At 52.9% G+C, this 20,254-nt stretch overlaps 5 protein-coding genes across 5 annotated transcripts; 3 read left to right on the top strand and 2 right to left on the bottom strand.

The window, feature by feature from the left end:
- Nucleotides 1-142: 142 nt before the first annotated feature.
- IUM83_18488 (uncharacterized protein) lies at nt 143-2,471 on the top strand (the record flags this gene model as incomplete). The annotated part of the gene is made up of 6 exons (XM_067943492.1): nt 143-293; nt 391-1,516; nt 1,598-1,725; nt 1,806-2,046; nt 2,116-2,331; nt 2,420-2,471. The coding sequence occupies 6 exons, from the start codon at nt 143-145 to the stop codon at nt 2,469-2,471; spliced, it is 1,914 nt and encodes a 637-aa protein (XP_067795582.1).
- Nucleotides 2,472-2,546: 75 nt separating this feature from the next.
- Nucleotides 2,547-7,583, bottom strand: IUM83_18487 (signal peptide protein; the record flags this gene model as incomplete). The annotated part of the gene is made up of 3 exons (XM_067943491.1): nt 2,547-2,718; nt 2,806-2,850; nt 6,196-7,583. The coding sequence occupies 3 exons, from the start codon at nt 7,581-7,583 to the stop codon at nt 2,547-2,549; spliced, it is 1,605 nt and encodes a 534-aa protein (XP_067795639.1).
- Nucleotides 7,584-7,710: 127 nt separating this feature from the next.
- Nucleotides 7,711-9,604, top strand: IUM83_18486 (Rho-associated protein kinase; the record flags this gene model as incomplete). The annotated part of the gene is made up of 2 exons (XM_067943490.1): nt 7,711-9,498; nt 9,578-9,604. The coding sequence occupies 2 exons, from the start codon at nt 7,711-7,713 to the stop codon at nt 9,602-9,604; spliced, it is 1,815 nt and encodes a 604-aa protein (XP_067795595.1).
- A 4,831-nt stretch (nt 9,605-14,435) lies between these two features.
- On the top strand, nt 14,436-14,834 carry IUM83_18485 (putative secreted RxLR effector peptide protein; the record flags this gene model as incomplete). The annotated part of the gene is made up of 1 exon (XM_067943489.1): nt 14,436-14,834. One exon carries the CDS (start codon nt 14,436-14,438, stop codon nt 14,832-14,834), a length of 399 nt encoding a protein of 132 aa, XP_067795579.1.
- Nucleotides 14,835-17,683: 2,849 nt separating this feature from the next.
- On the bottom strand, nt 17,684-19,870 carry IUM83_18484 (ABCF/EF-3b transporter-like protein; the record flags this gene model as incomplete). The annotated part of the gene is made up of 2 exons (XM_067943488.1): nt 17,684-17,863; nt 17,942-19,870. 2 exons carry the CDS (start codon nt 19,868-19,870, stop codon nt 17,684-17,686), a joined length of 2,109 nt encoding a protein of 702 aa, XP_067795640.1.
- Between the last annotated feature and the right edge of the window lie 384 nt (nt 19,871-20,254).

Below are 20,254 nucleotides of genomic sequence, written 5' to 3'. Positions count from 1 at the left end.
GTCCGAAATAAGTGCGGCGGTTTGAAGCGATACGAATACAGAGATTAAGCGAAAGTGAGCAATCGGCACCGGTTAATGCGGACTGGAGCCATGTTCGTACGAGCGCACACACTCCTGGTTCCGCACTCTTCCGGCCGTAACCATGCCGCAGCAGGCCCCGACGCCAGACCTGGCGGCGCTGCTGGCCTCCGACCACGTGCAGTACGTCAAGGCCCGCCGCGACGACTTCGCGCGCGCCTTCTTCCCGCTCTCGCAGGCCGAGATCCGCGCGCTCGAGGCCAACGGCAACTCCGGTGAGGCGAGGTTTCCCTGCTGGAATCAGATGCGGGCTCATAACCTATTCTTATCCGCTAACATCTGATTCCAAACTTCAACTTGCCCTTTGCGCAGCTGACGACTGGCGCAACGTGCGCAAGACCCGCGAGCACGCGCCGCTGCAGACGGCCAGCATCCGCCAGTGCTCGTTCCACGGCCGCGTGGCGCTCGGCAGCTTCTCGGCTTCGCACAGCCACGACGTGGACGGCATCCCATTCCGCTGCGGCGTCTTCAACTCGGCACTGAGCAACGTGGTGGTGCTGGACGACGCGCTGGTCAAGGACACGCTCGTGCTCAGAGACGTCCTCGTGGACACACGCGCCGTCGTCATCCAGTGCGGCAGCGTCACGGGCCCCGCAGAGCAAGACGCGACCTGCGGCAACGGCCACCTGCTCCATGTGGGGGTGGAGACTGGCGGGCGCGACCTCCGCGTCGTCGCGGACATCCCATTCGCACTGGGGGCGGAAGTCGCTACACGACGAGGAGATCTCGAGTTCCTGAAGACGTACGACGCGTTTGTGGACAAGTACGTGGCCGAGATCAAAGCGCCCATGGCCATTGTGGCGCGGAACGCGCGTGTGCGAGGATGTTCCAGTGTCGAAGGGACTTTTGTGGGCGAGCACGCCCTCGTGCAGGACAGTGACGTCGGCAACTCCACGATTTTGTCGACGGCGGAGGAGCCGTCTGTTGTCAGAATGAAGAGCATCGTCCGCGACTCGATCGTGCAGTGGAACTCGACGGTCGAGGCGCTAAGCGTCGTTGAAGGTGCTTTCTTGTGCGATACGTCGCATGTGGAGCGGCACGGCGTCGTCATGAGCTCCGTGATTGGGCCCAACACGTCTGTTGCAGAAGGCGAGGTGACCTCCAGCTTTGTGGGGCCGTTTGTGGGTTTCCACCACCAGGCGCTTCTGATTGCTTCGGTTTGGCCGAAGGGCAAAGGCAACATTGGCTATGGAGCGAACGTTGGCAGCAATCACACGTTAAAGGCGCCGGACCAAGAACTTTTCCATGGTGAAGGAGTGTTTTTCGGTCTGGGGTGTAACGTCAAGTTTCCCAGCAATTTTGTCAAAGCCCCCTATTCGGTGATTGCTACTGCAGTCAATACCCTCCCGCAGCTAGTTGCGATGCCCTTCGCACTCATTAATACTCCAGCTCACACCATTCCGTCGCTGTCACCGGCTATCAACGAAATCTCACCAGGGTACGTCTTGAAGGAATTCACCAGACCCTCCGTACCGCGTCTAACATTTTCTTTGGTAACTGTTGCTATTGTTTTGATCAGGTGGGTGCTTTCTAGCAGTGTTTTTACTGTGCTTCGGAATGAGGACAAGTTCCGCTCTCGCAACAAGTCCAAGCGCACACACATAGAGGCTGCCATTTTCCGCCCAGAAATTATCCAGTACATGAAAGGTAGATTGGTGTTGTAGGTGTTGTTGGGTTTGAAGGGATCACTACGGGATTCTCACTGATCACTTCCTTGCGTGATGTAGATGCGCGCGCGGAGCTTGAAGCTGCCGAAGGTACAGCAAAAATTAGCTTGGCTAATGGCGAAGGCGTGTACACAGATAAGCAAGTGCGTGGTTTGGGCAAAAACTACATGCGCGAGTCATCTCGTCGAGCTGGAATTGAAGCGTACGCATTCTTTATCAAGCTTTATGCCGTTGAGGCATTACTATCACTTGTCGAGAGCGGCAGGGTATCTGCTGATGGGTTTGTTAGCAGTACGGACAGGTGAGATGAATTTTGTCTACGTCAAGTGGTGGGAATCCATGGTTAGCACGCTCATGCCTGTGCTTGTAGATCCTGCTACGAACTTATTACGCTGGAGGAGGAGTTCGACGCTAAGAAGCCTATTCGTGAATGTCTGAGCGATCTTGTATCGATGCGGGCTGAATTAGCGAAGAAGGCCGCCGATGGCAAGGCGCGAGATGATATTCGCGGCCAACGCATCATTCCTGATTACTCGGATGTGCATAAGCCAGCAGCCAGCGAAGGGGTGGTTCTTCGGGCACAGAGGTTTGGACTTCGTATGTCGTTCGTCATTTGCTTGTTCGAATGCCAGCGTAATCTGACGCACCAAACTCGACCCGTGTTCTCGTGACAGGGCTGCAAACGACATCAAGCAGCGGGTGGCTGCCTTCGTAGCGCGTGTATAAGAGACGTTTACACATGTGCTGGTATGGCTCATAAATAGATGCCACGATTGTACTGGGAGAGAAGGCGATGAGTGTTCATGCAAGGCATACCTCAGGTTGATTGCGAGCGGGGAACGAGGTTGCAACACACGAAGAGCAGGGATGCTGTCCTGCGTAGAGCGTTGCTTCGCCGGGCGGACAGGGAATGCAGTGATTGCGCTGGTAGTTCGACGTCCACCCGAGCGGACATAGATCGCAAGTGGGAGACCTGAAGTACAGCAAGGGGCGAACACAACGTCAGAAGTTTCAACTGCGATATACTAATTGGTCACAGCAATGATAGCACCCGTCGTACCCGTCCGAGCGAGAAATTGTTCCAGGAGGACAGCTCTGGCACTGACTAGCCAGCGGACGAGAAAACATGCCAGCCGGACAAATCGATTTCATCCCGTTCCGACACGCATAACCACTCGGACAAACGCCGCAGGTAAATGATGGCATTGAATAAGTTCCTGGGTCGCAGAGGCGTGCCAGTCCGTCGGTGCAAATCCAGCCGTCTCGACAGGTTTCACAAGAAGCCGCTTTCCCAAAGGAAAATGTGCCATCGGGACACTGGCGCCTGATTCCTGCTGCACAGTACGATCCCGCGGCACAGCGTACACACGCTCCTTCATCTCCTTCGTCGGTGAGCGTGTCGTGGTAAAACCCGCGAGGACACATGCACGCAAAATCAGGGTCAGGGAGGATACCAAGCGCTGCCCACTCGACAAGAACACCAGGAGATGACGTGTTGCAAGCCAACGTGGCTGTCAGACTACTCAGCTCCCAAGGAATAGTTGTCTGCGAGTACCCGTAATTCCATTCTCCCGGAACAACAACCGACGCGAAAGGAACCACGCTGTACGACGTCAGGCTCTTGTTGACGCCGACCATCGTCAGTTGGATGTTGCAAACTGCCGTGCCGCTATCGGAAGCTGACCTCCAGTATCCTCGCGAAGCCAAGGACAGTCCCGCTGCGAAGAATGAGCCCGGGAAGGTTCTGGATAAGCGGAGACTTGTTGTTGTTGAGTCGGAGGTCGATAACACCGTGCTGGTTGATTTTCGCAGCAGTGCTGTGGTTTGATGCACCGCCATGACCAGTGTTGACGATGCAGTGGAGGGCTTCCAGAGTCGCGCAATGTCGCTCGATGTGGAGAGATACCACGCATCAGCCCAACCGCTGAGAGGAAGCGAGTCGATTGCGATTGTCTGCTGCGGCGGGAAGCATGCGTGACCAGGCTCGCTGATCTGGATCGATATCGAAAAACCGCCAGGTACAGCAATCGTGACAGACAGCGAGGAGACTGCTTTCACTTGTGCTGGCGTTGGAAAAGACCCCAGTGTAACGAGAACTACTGGGAGTGAGCTTGAACCACTGGAGAACCCAGTCACCTGGACGGAGGAGACAAGTCCTGCGGGGTCCGAGAGAATATTCACGTTCGAAGGCAGAACGCTGTCCTTTTGCTCGAATGCTTGCCGAACTACCGACGGAATAGCCGATTTTGTACCATACCCCACGCTCTTCATCACGTCGATTTCACTGGCAAGTGTCACTTGCGTCGGAGAAAGCATAAACGCGAAGACGCTTTGTGAACGCAACTGGGTGATCAAAGTTGGTGGTGGAGTAACAGATCCACCAGCTAGCAGAGCATCTCCTGCAACAATGAGCATATACCGGCGGTCTGCAGCTGGCCACGCTGGGGTATTTGCCGACAATCCACTTGCTATCCAATTCCAATCGACGGATGTATTAGACCCAGCGAGCACATGGACACCACTGAAGAAGGTTGCGAGATCGGGGTAAAACACTGCAGATGGGTTGGTAGTGCCATTCAGAAGTGCCAGTCGAACGCCGTCAGGGACATTTCGATAGACGGTCTGAAGCTGAGCGATGATAGCAGCCAGTAGTCTTACAAATGAATTCACCCATGCAGCAGAAAAGTCGATAACAATCAGTAAATTCAAAGGCTGATCGCGCAGAAGCACCCCGAAGTTTGTAGCTGCAGCGGTCGTCTGAGGCGTGAGCGTGAGTTGCGTAGTCACAAGTCGATCCAAGGTCACTGCGGCAAGTGCAGTGCCGCTTCCCTGCCTCGAGTACGTCGAAGATACGGAATTCCCGGTCACCCCACTGGAGATACCGTTCAAGTCGTCAACGTACACAGTCAGGTTATTGTCAGAATCGGATGATACAGCGCTCGTACTCGCTCCAGAGACGTCTTGCAATACTAAAGAGAAGAATCGGCAGCCAGTCCTCGGTGAAAGCTGCTCGATCGGGATCTGGATGGTCTTGAGTGAATCTCCTGGTGCGAAATCGAGTGAAGCGGGAAGTGAAGAAGGACTAGCAGTGAAATTGCTGGAGCCCCATGCGATCGTTGCCTTCAGCCACGAGTTGACATACCCAGATCTAGCGACCTGAACTACTATATCGTTCGCGATGGTTTGTGCTGACGCGTTGACGAGCTGAAGTGGTGCATTGGTGAAAAACAACACTGCTGGGCCTCCAGGGGTAGTTGCGTTATCCACAGGCACACTGCAGTCGCCCCCCACCCAGCTAGCGTTGCAAGCACAGCCTCCATAGATACAATTCCCGTTCCCCGAGCATAGAAACCCGTTTCGGCCGGTGACACAGCCTGGGAATGATGCTTGAGAGGCACTACAGGAAACGCAGTTCCGCCACGCTTCCATCGAGTAGGTATTGTCTGCGCAGACTGAACAGCCTGTGGCTCCAAGTCCGCTACTATAACTCATTGATGGACACGACGCGCAGCCAAGTGACGTATCCTGGGCCCCTGATGTTCCTCCACCTGAGTAATAGCTTCCAGGAGCACAAGAGGAGCAGAAGCCGCTCGGCTCAGGGTAAGTACCCGCACCGCACGTTTGGCAGACGCCGCCATTGAGAAATGACCCGACAGCACAAAGCTGACAGTCGCTCGAGTTTGTCGATCCTGTCGTGCTCGTGAATTTTCCAGCGGGGCAACTCTGACAGCTAGACGAACCAACGTCTGGTGCGTAAGCTCCCTTCGGGCAGGCAGTGCACGCTCCGCTGGTATCACTTGACGCGTAGTAGCCGTTGCTGCACGATTGGCATGTAGTTCCATTCCACGTCGAGCCTGACGGGCAGTACTCGCACTCGGTTTGGCCAGAAGCAGTTGTGAACGCGTATGAAGGACATGATTGGCATGCCGCAACCGAAGCGCCTATCGACGAGCTGTAGGTGTTTATCGGGCAAGCGGTGCATGTCACGCCGCCCTGGTTACTGAAGAATCCCCTTGGGCAAGAGAAGCAAGCGGTTGATCCGGTGCTGGGGGTATACGTCCCAGCAGCACAATCTGAACAAATGCCAGCTCCAACAGAACTCCATTTTCCTTGCGGACAAACCGTGCACGTTGGAGCGTTGGCGTTGGAAAACGTACCGGCAGCACAACTCGAGCACGACACAGAGCCAGGAGACGAGGTGAATGTTCCTGCCGCGCATGCATTGCACGCAGCACTTGACACGGCACCTATCGCCTGCGAAAACGTTCCTGAAGGACAAGATGTGCAGGGCGAGCTGCTGTCTTTACCCACATCGGTGCTGTACGTTCCGGCGGGGCACTGCGTGCACTCCGCAGACCCTGCAGATGAAAATGTTCCTTGTGGACACTGCAGACAATTGCGCGAGCCGCTTTCCAGATACGATCCGGCTGGGCACGCAATGCAGACGTACTTGGAGGTGGCCGAGCAGAACGTGATCTTCAAACCGACTGCACAGAACGGAGCCCCGTAGTAGGCTGCCTGCATCCGCTTCTGGACAACTGCGTAGCGATCTCGACCACCAAAGAGGAACAACTGCGTGGCTGTGGAGAAAAACGTAAGCGTGTGGCCACGACGCGGAGGCGTGTAGTCTTCTGTGAAGGAGAGGCGAATCCACTGTGTTGCATTCACATTGAGCTCCCATGTGTCGCTGAGAAAGTCGCTTGGAAACGTGTAGGAGCCCCCGGCGAGAGCGAGTTTGCCTTCGTCCACGAACGTCATGCTCGCTCCGTATCGAGCGCCTGGAGTGGTTCCGATCTCCGTCAGTAATTCCCAGGTGTGGTTCATCCTCTCCACCGGCACCGACGTAGGGAGCACCGATGGAGGGCACAGCCGCCAAAGCTCGTTGAAGATGGTGCCTTCAATCATACTTTTACCTCCGTGAACAACCAAACACGAGAGCTTCGTGGACATGAAGAGTTTGGACGGCGTCATAGCAGCATGGTACGCTCGGGCAGTGGGCACCGCGCCTGAATCCGTCAAGGGTCCAGCTTGCAACATCCGCCAGGTGAGTTTCGGTCCGCGGTTAGTGCACGCTGGCGTCGATGAGGACGACGAAGACTTGGTGATCAAGGCCAGGTGCAGCCCACTGAGCTCCACGTAGTCTTCCGACAGACCACCAAACACCAGCGCACCGATCATGGTGCTGTTCTCGAAGACCTTCGTGAACGAATGGCCGATGCGCGGGACGGGGGTTGCGGCGACGGCAGCAGCGTCGGTAGCGGTGACCAGTTCGTCCCAAACGATGTTGGTCGAGCTGGCGTCGACGCAGCCTCGCCACGTATCGTTGACGAACTCTCGACTGCGTCCGCCGAAGATGAACACGGCTCCGTCCTGGTTGATGAAGGACGCGTGCTCCGCTCGACTGGCTGGAGACACGAACACCGTCTCGACCGTTGTGCCCGTGGACTGGTAGGCTGCAGACACCGCAGACAAGATCTGGTCCTGTGGCAGTAGGAACGCGTTGGTGGCGATGTTGTAGACCAGCACGGGGCTGCTCACCACGGGCTGCGCAGACTCGTACTCGATGCCGCCAAGAATTAGCAACCGGTCGGGTAACGAGGGGCTGGACGCTAACAGCGCTTCGCTGGAATGCGAAATGCGCGTGTAGTTGACGGCTCCGTCGAACAGATTCCAGGTCAGCACCACGGACGCGTTCTGGGCCTCGTCCGCGATCGAGCAATTGGCCTCCGACACCACGAGCGACTGCGCTGCAGTCGAAGTCAACGGTACCAGCTCGACGACCACTAGAAGCTGCAATATCCATATGAACACCACACACAGCGATGCAGTCCGATGCATTTGCTGGCAGCAGATCAACATGCTGCGCGTCGTCACGAGGCATCGGCTAAGAAGATCGCAGAGTGCTCGAGCGACCGTTGGCTAGACGTGCGCTCCATTTGAATTCGTGCGGTGGCGCCTGGTATTCATGTCGGACGACCACGCGGGTGGAGGCAGGCCGGGGGATCAAGTCGAAGAGGATGAAGGAGATCCGCAGCACCGCGAGGCTGCGCTTCTAGGACGAATTCAGAAGCTGGAGGAGACAGTCGTCGAGCTGGATGACACGGCCCAAGCTTTCAAACTGCTCGCAGAGAAGCAGGCGGCCGAGATCAACGCCAAGGAGATTCTGCTGGCTCGCAAGACCGAGTACGTGGACGAGCTGCTGGAGCAGATCAGAGCGCTGACCAGCAAACTCGAAGCCAAGGCAGCAGAGACGCAAGCGCTGGACTTGAGGATGCAGAAGTCGAATGTTCAGACCGAGGAGCTTCGTGAACAGGTGAAGAAAGATGAAGAGGACTTTGCTATGGTTTGCTCAGCGCTGGACGCCAGGGAGCAGACGCTAGTGAAGAAGACCCAGGAACTCGCAGCCGCAGCGGAGACGGAAAAGCGGTTGCGCAAGGAGCTGGATCGACATCAGGGAACTATCCGTCGACTCGAGAAGAACGTGGAGGAGCTGCAGCCGGAGAAGGCAGACGCGTGCCTCTCGCCACGGAGTTTTCATGAAAACCAGCTCATTCGACTGCGAGACGACGCGATTGAGGCCAAGACGCGTGAAGTGTGGCTGCTCTCGGGTCAGAACGACCAACTTCGAGTGCAGTTGGATGAATTGGAAGCTGCGCTGGAGCAACTGCAGAGGAACGTCATCTCCAAGGAGAACGATTTGGTGCGACGTCAGCGGAAGATCGATCGGCTGGAGGCAGAGATCGACGCACTGCAGGTGAGTCGCAGCCAGGCTGAGGGTCGTGAAAAAGCGATGGAAATCGCAACGACTCAAAACGAGAAGCTCTTGCAGGCACTCGAGGCTCAGGAGCAAAATGCAGATGAGCTCAAAGCCAGGCTCGAAGACAGCGAGCGCGAGTGCGAGCAGCTTCGTAATTCTCATCGTGAACATATAGCGCGCTCGGCTGAAAGTGAAGTGGAGGTTCTGCATCAAACCAGACAAGCGGAGGAAAAGGCGTCAGCGGTGACTTCCTTGCAGGAGAAGCTTCGTCGAGAGAGGAAAGCTCTGCAAGAGGAGCTGTCGTCCTCTCACCTGAACTATCAGATGGAGATCGAGAAGGTGCAGAGCGAGCTGGTAATGCGACGCAACAAGCAGTACGACCTCACTTTGAAGCTACAAGATGTTGAGGCTCGGCTGCATGAAGCGGTTGATCGTCGAGAGAGCGCAGACGAGCAACTGCTAGCTGCACAGTGCCGGATGCAGGAGTTCGAACGAGTGCTACAAGACTCGCTTGAGTGGAAGAAGCAGCTCGAGGCCGAGCTGGCCTCGCAAAAAGAGAGTGCGGTTGCATCCGATGCGAAACAAAGTAAACTCCTCGGCGAAGCGAAGCGTGAAATAACGGTGCTGCAAAAGCAGCTTCAGGGGATGAATGAGGGGCTTGCTAAAAAGCTCGTCCAAGAGAAGCAGCAGGAGTTGCGACATCGAGAAACGAAGCAGCTTTTACGTGCACAAGAGGCCCTCGCTCTTGAGCAGAAGGAGCGGATCCATCGCTTGGTACGAGACGTGAATCGCGAATCCCAGGCTCGAGCAGCTGTAGATCTTGAGAAGACTCTGTTAAAAGACCAACTCGAGGTACTTCGACAGCAATCTGAAAATGTTATCCGGGAGAGCATGGAGCAAAAGCAGCGAGTTATCGACAAAAGACAGCGTCTTGCGGAGAAGTTTACTGAACTTACAGCGGAGTTCCACACCGTGCAGAAAGCCAAATCCAAGCTCGTATGGAAGTTTGCTGACGCATTTACTAGATCCGCCTCTGTTGCCTCCGATTGTCTGGAAATGCGCGAGTGTTGGTTAGTTGATGAAGATCTGCGGCCAGTTTTGAAGATGCTGGACAGTGAAGGCGCATCAAAACTAGAGCGCGTTGATTTGCGCTGTAATCGCCTCACAAGCGAGAGCATGGGTCGATTGCTCGTGTTCCTGAAGAAACTGGTGTTGGGTCTTCTTGGTGCTGATACCTCAACCGGGAGGATTCGAGAAGTCGATTTGCGCCAGAACTGCATTTCGCTAGATGGAATTCGTGTTGTGGCTAAAGGACTTGAAGCCCTTACCTCTAGCCAAGGTAACAACAAGAGTTTAAGTGGTATGGGTCTTCTAAAAAGCGTCGCTGTCACTGACGAAGGGAGGATAGAGGTCTTTGCCATCAACACTGGAAGTGGTGATAATCGATTTGGCAGTGCTAGTCACGGACCTCGAGACAGTGAGTCTCCGCCTCCCATCTTGATTATTGATACGTCAGAGAACGTTGATGCAGATTGGTTGGTTGCAGAATCGCGGCGTTTTCAAACGCAAAATCGACGGCGTGGTAAGGACACAGGATACGTTGATGCCTTACCAGGCAACAACAACCGAAGCAATGCTGGTGGGGCTGCTCAACTTCTTAATGATGTACTCTCTTTGAGTCGCGACAAAAGTATCGAAGAGATATACGGGTTGGACCTCGTCACCGCATTCATGGGGAGCGATAAACTCGGTGGTATTAGCAATTTGAAGGGAGGTATTACCTTTGTAACACGACGCAAAAGCACTTCAACTGCTAGTCCGGTGTGTGGTGTCCCAGTCTCTCCACAAAGCAGCCTGCCGCCGCCAGTAACGTCGCCAAGGGGAGCTGAAGTATCGTCGCGGAAACGAGTCGAAACCTCACCACAAGCAGGCCCGGAAATCAGTAGCTCAACAGACCAACTACCAGTTGTCGGAAATTTTGCTCAAGACGGAAAATCTTCAGGACGCTTGTCTGCTTCGGTGTCGCTCCCGAAACTGTCGGGATGAGCAATATGAAAAATGTTTGAGATAGCTTCGTGATTATAATACGTGCTGTATTTATTCGTGATCGTATTTACGAACACCTTTAGAATCTTGCCAAGCGAGTGTCATCCCTGATCTCAATGAATTTGCCCGTGACAGGTTCAGGCTCATCAAATAGCGCATCGACCATACGCTTGATTGTGTTGGAGTCTAGATCCGGTCAGACCGTTGTCAGTGGCGGTGTTACGAGAAACTAGCGTGAGTATGAGATGCCAGAGTAACCAGTTGAGGTGGTCGTTGCTTGAGCAGCCCACCTGTGCAGCTAACACCCGAACAATCTAATCAGCCTTCATTTTCCCTTGAGACGCGCTGGCCGTCCTGAATCGAGTGCAGTTCTGAACAGGTTAGTTCGTGCGAATGACAGCCCAGCCACTGACGGCGTCCGCGTTGTAGTACACTGAGCTGTTTTTTTTTTCAACTCCCGGAAATTGTCCAAATGTTGGAAAATGCGGACTCCCGCACGACACAACAGCACTTCTGATAACACACTCCGTAGTCGCCGGTATGGAGGAGGGATACACGGTAAGTGGGGTTGATGCAGACCTCACCCCGAGTGCAATCGGCATTATTCTGTTTGAATGGAATTTCCGTCTCGAGTGAAATTTCCGACAACTGGAAGTTGGTCTAGAGTATTGAGCTTGCTCGTGGTGAACTTTCGACTCGTTTCCGCGACAACATCACGAAAAGGCATGCTACTTATGCTTTTGGTCGGCACTGTACAAACAACTGTGTAGATGGAGGACTTCCGATTCGGGCAGTCAATTGGTATTCATTATCAGCTCGTAAACGCGCTGTGATGGCCGCAATAGCCGCCGCCCAGGTATTAATAGAATTTTCAGCAAATCGGCAGTCAGCTGCCGATTTGAACTGGGTCAGGGGTCAGATTATATTCGGTTATATAACCGATATAATCTGATCAAATGAACAGATCAAGAAAATACATCACAATTAGTCCTGAAATATACACACTCAAAAGGAAGTTAGGTCAACTAAATGTTGCTTATAGCAGGACTATTTCGTAGTTTGTAACAACTAAAACTGGTATCCTTTTACTTTGTTCAGAATTATTGTTTGAGATTATAATTTCAAGAGGAAATGTTGCGGGATTGCATCTACCTTATACCTGGCTTATGCTTTCGTAGCCCGGGGCGACCGAATCGTACCCATACAGTCAGTGTCACGTGATCTGTAGAACGGAGTCTTGCGGAGGACTTGAGATAGAGTAGGAAAATTGAAGACTGATAGATTGAATGAAGCAAATGAAAGGAGCTCTGGGCTACGGCTGTTACCTGGCTCCAGAGGGAGCTTGCGTGTGCCTGTCAGTCCGTTGGGAAACGGACGCTGCTAGTGTTGGTTTCAGGTTGCTGGATGCAGGTTGTTGCAAGTTGGTAGGCAGACTGGCGATGCATCATCGTCACAGTCAGTTGCGGACAAAATCTAGGTGATTTTCGGCGTCATGTAGAGACAAAGAAACACAGGATGAGCGACATCTGTGCGAAGAGGCCTCAGAGAGACCATTTGCAACCGGAGCGAAGCGGAGGTCTGCAATGGTCGGCGCGTGGTCCGGAGTAGTTGCACTGCGAAGTAGTTATTATCTATTTATCGACGCCTTGCCCGCCATGAGCGAAGCGAAATTGGCGGTGCAAACGAGGAGCTCACTTGTCGAGGGTCCCATTGTTCGTCAATCCTCCCGAAAAGCCTGAAGTAAAGTCCGATCCGTATGCGAAAATAGGTAACCGTGAAGACAGTGTGCTGCGGAAACATGCAGACCCAAACGACTTTGGCAAAGAAATTATAGTCTCATCAAATCTGGTCTTTGTGTTGCCTAGAAGTAGTTTTCTATGTAGGCTGCTAGTAACTTTTTCTCGGATCTGGGATCTAGATCATGATCAGATTCTATCGATTAGAGTACACACAAATCACAAATGGGACCAAATATAATCTGATCCAGACCCAGTTCAAATCGGCAACCGATCTGCTGAAAAGGTAACCGCCGCGCAAATGGTACGAGCGCTGCAGCGTCGTCGCCTTTGGCAACCACGCGAATGCCTATCCCGGAATAAAAATCCTCACCAGGAGGTGTGGAATAGGGTACCGCATAACAGAACTCATAATTCGCACCCAAGGCGCGTCGAAATCGTAAGATCGTACCTGCAAGAAAAAGACCACCCAAAAATTAGGTCACTCATGGGTACACTTTAGGTTTAGAGCCATTGTCCGTGGTTCGATTCCTTCCGGTAGGAGGCATGCTAGCAGGCACGTTTGGTGGCTGGATGTTGTGAAGCAAGGTGGTGGATTGGTGCGAAATCCAATTGTGAAGCCCCAATTGACTGGTTTTGAAGCGATGAAATTTATAACCTTCAGTTAAATGTAAAAATTAAGGAATTATTTATAACGTCGCCGATTTGTGATTGGTCAGTCCGAGGTGCGAATTATGATATATCTGCGAACTATGAGTTCTGTTATGCGGTAATGGTACCTCTGAGGATAATCAGCCAATCAGAATCGCTAGTTTATTCCAAACGGGAGAAACCAGGGCCTTGCATACATGTACTGTAATATGTAAAGATTGAGCTTGTGACGCTATAATACAGCAAGCAAAAAGTAAACAATAGCGTATTATGCATATTATGCAATTGTTTACTTTTGCATATTATGCATATTATGCTTTATGTTTACTTTTTGTTTACGGTAGTGTTACATGCTCAATTTTTTTCTTTTTCTTTTTTCATGAAAACTCGAAAACTTCGTTTGTGGCGAAGGACTGCCATCTTGAGCAATATCTGTACACTAAGTCCACCATTTCATGCTACTCTCTGGCAGGTACACTGGTGTACCTCAAGACGACCAGAGTCCCTGGTGCACCGCCAACTTACAGTCGTTCACCTCTAATTCGACGACCCCCTCGTATGTGCACCCTGTTCGTTTTGTACCCCGTCATATCTGCTTGCATGATATACGAAATCCTTATGTTTTGACAGCATAATATACTGGTTTTGTACCCACTGCGTATAGTTGAGGGGACGTCTGTATGACACGATAACCTGCCAGGCCTAATGATGATGTACATCGGATGCTCCCATGACGACAACGATGACACAGTACAAGATGTGGTTTCAAATCTAGGCGCGAACAGAACCAATATGAAATCTCACTTTACTTTTCATTGCAAACACCATGGGAAGTCAGCCATCCTCCTCCTTCGTCTCGTTGAGTCTCCTCGACCAAAAGCATGCGAATGTGGAGCTATTGTAGTATACTTAATTAACGTAATTATATTCTGTAGTTCTCTCGATGCGTCTGTTTTCTGGTCTCCACCGCAACTGATGGTTTTGCAGATGTGATTTGGTCTACCCTGTCGAATTACAGTAGAGGTGCACGGCTGTATTTACAGCACCAAAGTGGCCTGTAATATCCAACAACATAGAAGAAATGCGGCCTTCAAGACGGAGATAACGAGTTGAAAGAGCCTGAGATAGTGTTGCTTGCAGCCTCTACTGTGGCCATCCCCGCCAAGCTCCCTTCAGAATCGCATTTGACATTGTTCGCGTGAAGTGAGTTGAGGTCCGTACCTATGAACAATCATGGGATGTGAGCTTCATACAGTACCCAGGTAAAATTAAAAACGTAACACAGATTTGCTACCGTACATATTACGTTAACGCCACAGCATCCACCCATTCCTCCGTATCTGTCCATAGCATGCACTGGCGGCAATACAGTAGTACATGTATGAGGGCGAACGTTCGGCCACCATCGTTGGCTGGTTTGTTGCTTCACATCACATTTCGCTTTCAAGACCACAAGACTCCACTTATACTTTCTTGCAGCAGAATCCCCCCACCACAGTCATGCGCATTGCTTTCTACGTTGCCATGGGGATCGCAGTCTTTGCTCGCAACAGTGTCGTCGCAGTGTTCACGAATACTGACGAGTCTAAGCTCGTGTGGAAGACCTCTCCCGACCTCGCGATCAACGCTATGATCAGTAGTGGCACCAGGAAGAGAATGCTTCGGGTCACAGATCCAGAAGAGAGCGACATGACAGCACCTAATGAAGAGCGAGTTCAGAAGTATGCCAGCCTCGCCGAGATCATTAAGAAGCTGGACGATGAAAAAGCCGTCACAGATATTTTAAAGGACATGACGGCAATTCATCTGAAAATTGGGCTCCAGGCTGCACGAAAACGAGAAGAAATGACCAGAGAGGAGTTCAACGCCGCAATGAAGCTTCTAGGCTTGTCAAAATAGGAGGCGAGAGCATCGTGCGCAAAGATTCAAGGGAGACGTTTTACTTAAGTGATCAACAATCGTTTAGCGCTTTTGAGCACTACACGCTGCGAATAGCACCTTAACAAACTGACAAGTGGAGAGTGGCTTGCACGGCAAAACATGACGTTTTCAACCCAGTCGGATAAGAAATCGTCAGAAACTGGATTTTTTTTCGCAGAATCGAAACTAACAATGAGCAGGTCCGGATAGGAGCTCAACAAACCAACATCTGGGGTGGCCTAAAGTAAAACATTTTGAGTGCATGTAGTTTAGTGTTAGCTTTCCGTAGGTTTTTAGCATGGTGAAGGTGTTCATGTTTACCTTTAGAATCTTGCTTTTCAAAGCATCTGCTCACGATAATTTGAGATAGCCGTTCCTAATCAAATAGCGCATCGACCAGCCCGTGCGCTTAATGGTTTCATCCGAGTGCCGCCACGTCCAAAATTCCTAGCCACTTGTGAGGTCAGCAATGTAGTAGGCTAGTTGTTCCCGCCCGAGCTCGCGGAAGTTGTCCAAGTTCTGGAAGATGCCGGTCTGGTCTGGAGGCCCTCCATACACCATTCTCCCAAGCCGAGGTGGTTGTTAGTCGGCGTTGCCTTCAGTTGTACGTGTCGATTTGTTGCTCCTCCGAGACGCCACCACAGCCCCAAATGAAGTATACGTGGATCTCATTCCACATGTTCGCGTAGTCTGGAGCACCGATCAAGTGATCCGCATCTTGTTCACGGAAAATAAAGAATAAAATTGAATTGGTTTTTGAAAATCGCGTAATAAGTTACGACAATACCGTACCTCACAGAAATAATGCTTTGGGTGCAGCTTGTTTGGCACTCTTGTTACCATTAGTTGACAAGGCAAATATGCATTCTTTATGGTAAGATTTACCTGGAAATTTTCAAAACCTGGAAAGCGTTCTGCAGCTTCCCTACTCAATGGTTTCATATGTCTGATTCAGGAGGAGCGAATGGTAAAACCTTGTTGTCTTGCAGTCGACCCATATGTTCTTGAAAATGGTGGTTATTGGGCTGTCGCGGGTCCTGTTCGAGGTGGTTGAACACGTATTCTATTTTGCGCACCGAGTCCTGCTGCTCGTTCACCATATAAACAGCCTCTTCGATTCGGTGGATCATTTGCACCCGATCTACTTTGTACTTACCTAATAATATCTTCTTGATGGCAACTTTTAGAGGTCGGTTGGCGTAAAAATCGCAGATCTGCATTATTGACATCACGCCAGCAGTCATAAATTTATACATGAGCCCATTTACTCCCAAATAATCGATCACTTCCTGGCACGTGTGGGCTGAGGTGGCATCCCATATGAGGCCAATCTTTTGTCCTGGGAAAATACTGACCAGGAAGTCGACATACTTTTTTGCCGAATGCTATTGTAATGTTATTTTTGTCTAACAGTAGATTGGTAAAACGATAATGCATCAAATATTATGTTAACAAGCGATTGGAAACTGCTTTCTTTGTGTTAAGAAATTGCTATCAAACGAAATCAAATGCTCGAAAATCTGGTTTTGGCATTCTACTACTAGTATTTGCTACGCACTCTTTCTGTGAGGTACGGCACATCGATCACCAATAATAAATATTTCAATAAGTATAAAAATTGTTAGGGTCGAAACGGTGCAATCATTGCGAAACTCCCTACCAAAAAATGTGATTGAGGTCCTAGTATCACACCTCCAATTGGCAGGAACTCGGTCTGGCACTAGTCAACTATAGGAATAAGGTGGTTGATTGGAACTGGCGAAGTTCATCGGTGTTATCCGTTCTATGCAGACAACGAAGGTACTCCACACCTTGAAAAACACAGTATTTATGATGGCTACAATGTCATATTTACGAAAATCTCGATTTCGCACTAATATGTTATTCCGTCAATACAATACTATAATTATTGTATTATATTATTATTCCGAGCGAGCATTGTTCAGGCATCCATTCCATATTGATGAAGTGGGAGGCTTGCAAGTTGCAAGCCGACAATATAAAGTATATCTGTTTTGATCATTTTGTTAAATAAATACTGTTGCAACATTACAAAATGGTCGAAATGAATAATTGTTATGAAATACTGCAAATATTGAATTGGTCACCTAGAAAATAAACATCGTGATGGCAATCAATTCAAACGACGAATAAATTATCAGAACGGAAATTTTAGATATAGTTTCAATAAATATATTTTTCGGCTCCCGTGCTTTCAACCGCTGCAAGCGCGATGAACAAGGGCCGCGGAGAGGACATCGTTGGAGACGTGTGTAGGGTAGATCGCGTCTGAAGACGCAAAATGAAAAGTGACAGGCCTGGAGAGAAAACCTGGTGGTCGGGGCTGCATCGAACCTACACGCATGTTAACTTCCGGTTGGGAAAACGATCAACGGTTTTCCTCGGTGACCATGCCACAGGAATGGTAGAGCTCCTCATTGTGTTGGAGAACAAGGTTCAGCGGTTCCCCGTGGAGGCAGCATCGACCGCTTCAAGACATCAAGCTCGACTCGTTATGAAAGCCAAAACGCATCGAGAGAGATTCAAAGTACTTCGACGACAGGATGACGTGCTGGTCTTGATTTCAGTAATCATTCTACTGCGGCATGGGTATCTTTCGACCAGATTTACAAGTGGCCTTGGCGAGAAGGATCCACGACGATCTTCTACAGGGAACGTACCGTCCTAATACTACGTAGTATGCCAAACAGCCTACATATTCCTTCCCGTTGGTAGTAGGCACTGCTGCGTTTATTTTTCTCGTGTTCTAGCCAGTCTAGTCCCCAGCAGCTGCAACGAGAGAGCGCGGGGGTCTATGATACACTCGCTCACTTCTTAGCCAGCACGCGATTCTTGTACTCACCCATGGTGCCGCGGAAGCGCGCCACCTTCTGGTCGCCCACTACCCAGAGCTCCTCGCACACGCTAGTGACGAAGTGCTGGTCGTGAGAGACAATCACCACACCGCCCTTGTACTCGCGCAGCGCATCAATCAATGCGTCAATGGTCTCCATATCCAAGTGATTCGTGGGCTCATCGAGCACCACGACGTGCGGTAGACGCCATGTCATGAGCGCGAAGCCAACACGAGACTTCTGACCACCGGAAAGCGTACGCGTGGGCTTGATCGCCAGCTCGCCCGACAGGTTGAAGCGGCCGAGGTGAGAACGGAACTCGTCGGGCTCGTGTCCCGGGAACATCTCCTGCATGTTCTGCACGGCGGACTTGGACAGATCCAGCGAGTCGACGTGGTGCTGCGTGAACGTGGCCACGCGCAGACGCGGGTTCATCGTGACCGAACCCTCCTTCGCACGAAGCTTGCCGATCATGATGTTGATGAGCGTCGACTTACCCGAACCGTTCACACCGAGGATACCAATGCGGCTGGACATGTCCACGCCCAGATGCACGTCCTTGAACAGCACAGGCGATTCCGGCGTATACCGGAAGCCGACATCCTCCACGGCGATGATAGGCCGGCCCAGCGGCTCCGGGGGCGGGAAGTGCATCCGGAAAGCGTGCTCGTCCTCGGGTTCGTCTATCAGCTCGTTGCGCAGGATCTTGTCAAGTGCCTTGACACGCGACTGCACCAGCGGCGCCTTCTTGGCGTTGGCCCGGAAGCGCTCGATGAACTCCTGCATGTGCTGGATCTTCATCTGCTGGGCGTCGTAGGCCTTGCGCTGCTGGCGCAGGTTCTCCTTCATCGTGTGTTCGAACGTGTTGTAGTCGCCCTTGTAGTACGTGAGCTTCTGGTTCGTCAGGTACACGATGTCGGTGGTCACGGCGTTCAGGAAGTTGCGGTCGTGGGACACCACGATCATCTGCTTGTCGTACTTCTCCAGGTAGTGCTCGAGCCAGATGACGGCCTCGAGATCCAAGTGGTTCGTGGGCTCGTCCAGCAGCAGCAGGTCGGGCGCCATGAACAGCGCGCCGGCCAGCGCCGTGCGCATGCGCCAACCGCCGGACAGCGCCTTGGCCGGGCCGTCCACGACGTGGTCTGGGAACTGCAGGCCGCTGAGGATTGTGCGCGCCCTGGACTCGGCCGTGTCCGAGTCGATGGTCACGAGTCGGTCGTAGATCTCCTTGAGGCGGACGCTGTGGTCGGCTCCGTGGGCGGCCTCGTCGTCCGTGAGCTCCTTCTCCTCCTGCAGCAGCATAGTGCGTTCGTAGTCGGCAGCCAGCACGACGTCCAGCACGCTGCGGTCGTCCTTGCTGAGCTTGGAGGCGGACTCCTGCTCCACCAGCTGGATGCGGATGTGCCGCGGGAAGCCCTCGAGCTCGTAGTGCGAGATGTAGCGCAGCAGCGTGGTCTTGCCGGCGCCGTTCTTGCCCACGAGGCCGTAGCGGCGGCCGGCCACGATCTTGAGCGCCGTGTCGGACAGCAGCGTCTTGCCCTTGAAGTTGATGGTCAGGCGCGGCACGTGGATGTCGCGCTCGCCCGTGTCCTGCGTCAGGTCCGGCAGGAAGCGCGCGTCCTCCCACTCGCGGTCCAGCTCGGCCTGCTCCTCCTCGCGCTCGGCCGTGAGCTGCTCCAGCTTGATCTGCTTGCGCACCTGGCGCGCCGAGAGCGCCGACTGCTGCGCCTCCAGCTCGTCGTTCGTGGTCTTGCGGATCTTGTCGAAGCCCCACATGCGCGCCAGCAGCTGCTCCGCGTCGGCCGCGCCCTCGTCCTTGCGCGCCTGCTCCTCGATGCTCTGCGTCGTCTCCAGCACGCGCACGGCATCCGAGCTCGCGCCCGCACCGGCCTGCAAGCGCAGCGCCTGCAGCTCCGGGCTGGCCAGCAGCTTGGCCGCCAGCGCCGCGCACTGCTGCGCCGCCGCCGCCTCGTCCGCGCACACGCCCGAGCTCAGCAGGAACGGCGCCACGCTCTCGCCCAGCTGCGCCTCCAGCGCCGCCGCGTCCGCCGGCACCTCGTCCGCCAGCTGGTCCGCCACGGCGCCGCTCACGTACTCGAGGATGGCCTCGTCCAGCCCGCGCAGCGTCGCGCTCAGCGCCTGCGTCACGGCGCGCTCCATGGCTGCGGCGGGTGTGGCGAGGGTAGTGAGGGGAGGCCCAACCAATGAGGGCGGTCAGTGTAGTGGGGGAATGAGACACTCTTGTGGGGGTTGAGCGTTTTGACAGGCGTCACCTGGTTGCTTGGACGACAGGCGCGGTGAATAACCTCCATACAGGCGGGAGGTTTTCCCAAGAGTTTCGTGTGGGCTCGCTGGTATGAGCGCTAACTGGTTGCAAGCAAGGTGAACGCTTTCCACAGCAGTTAGAAGGTGGTGGCTGCACACAGCAGGCAAACTAGATCGTTTCGGTAGTACACACCTCAGGCACTCGGATCAGCACCTGTCGACGTAGCATCGTCGCCGATGACTTCACACTCCTTGGTTTGACGGAAATGCAGGATCCGA

This window comes from Phytophthora cinnamomi, assembly GCF_018691715.1.
Source record: "Phytophthora cinnamomi strain GKB4 chromosome Unknown Contig20, whole genome shotgun sequence".
In the NCBI taxonomy this organism is placed as follows: Eukaryota; Oomycota; class Peronosporomycetes; order Peronosporales; family Peronosporaceae; genus Phytophthora; species Phytophthora cinnamomi.
The sequence above is the reverse complement of the archived record's forward strand: the minus strand, read 5'-3'. Positions and strand labels throughout refer to the sequence as shown.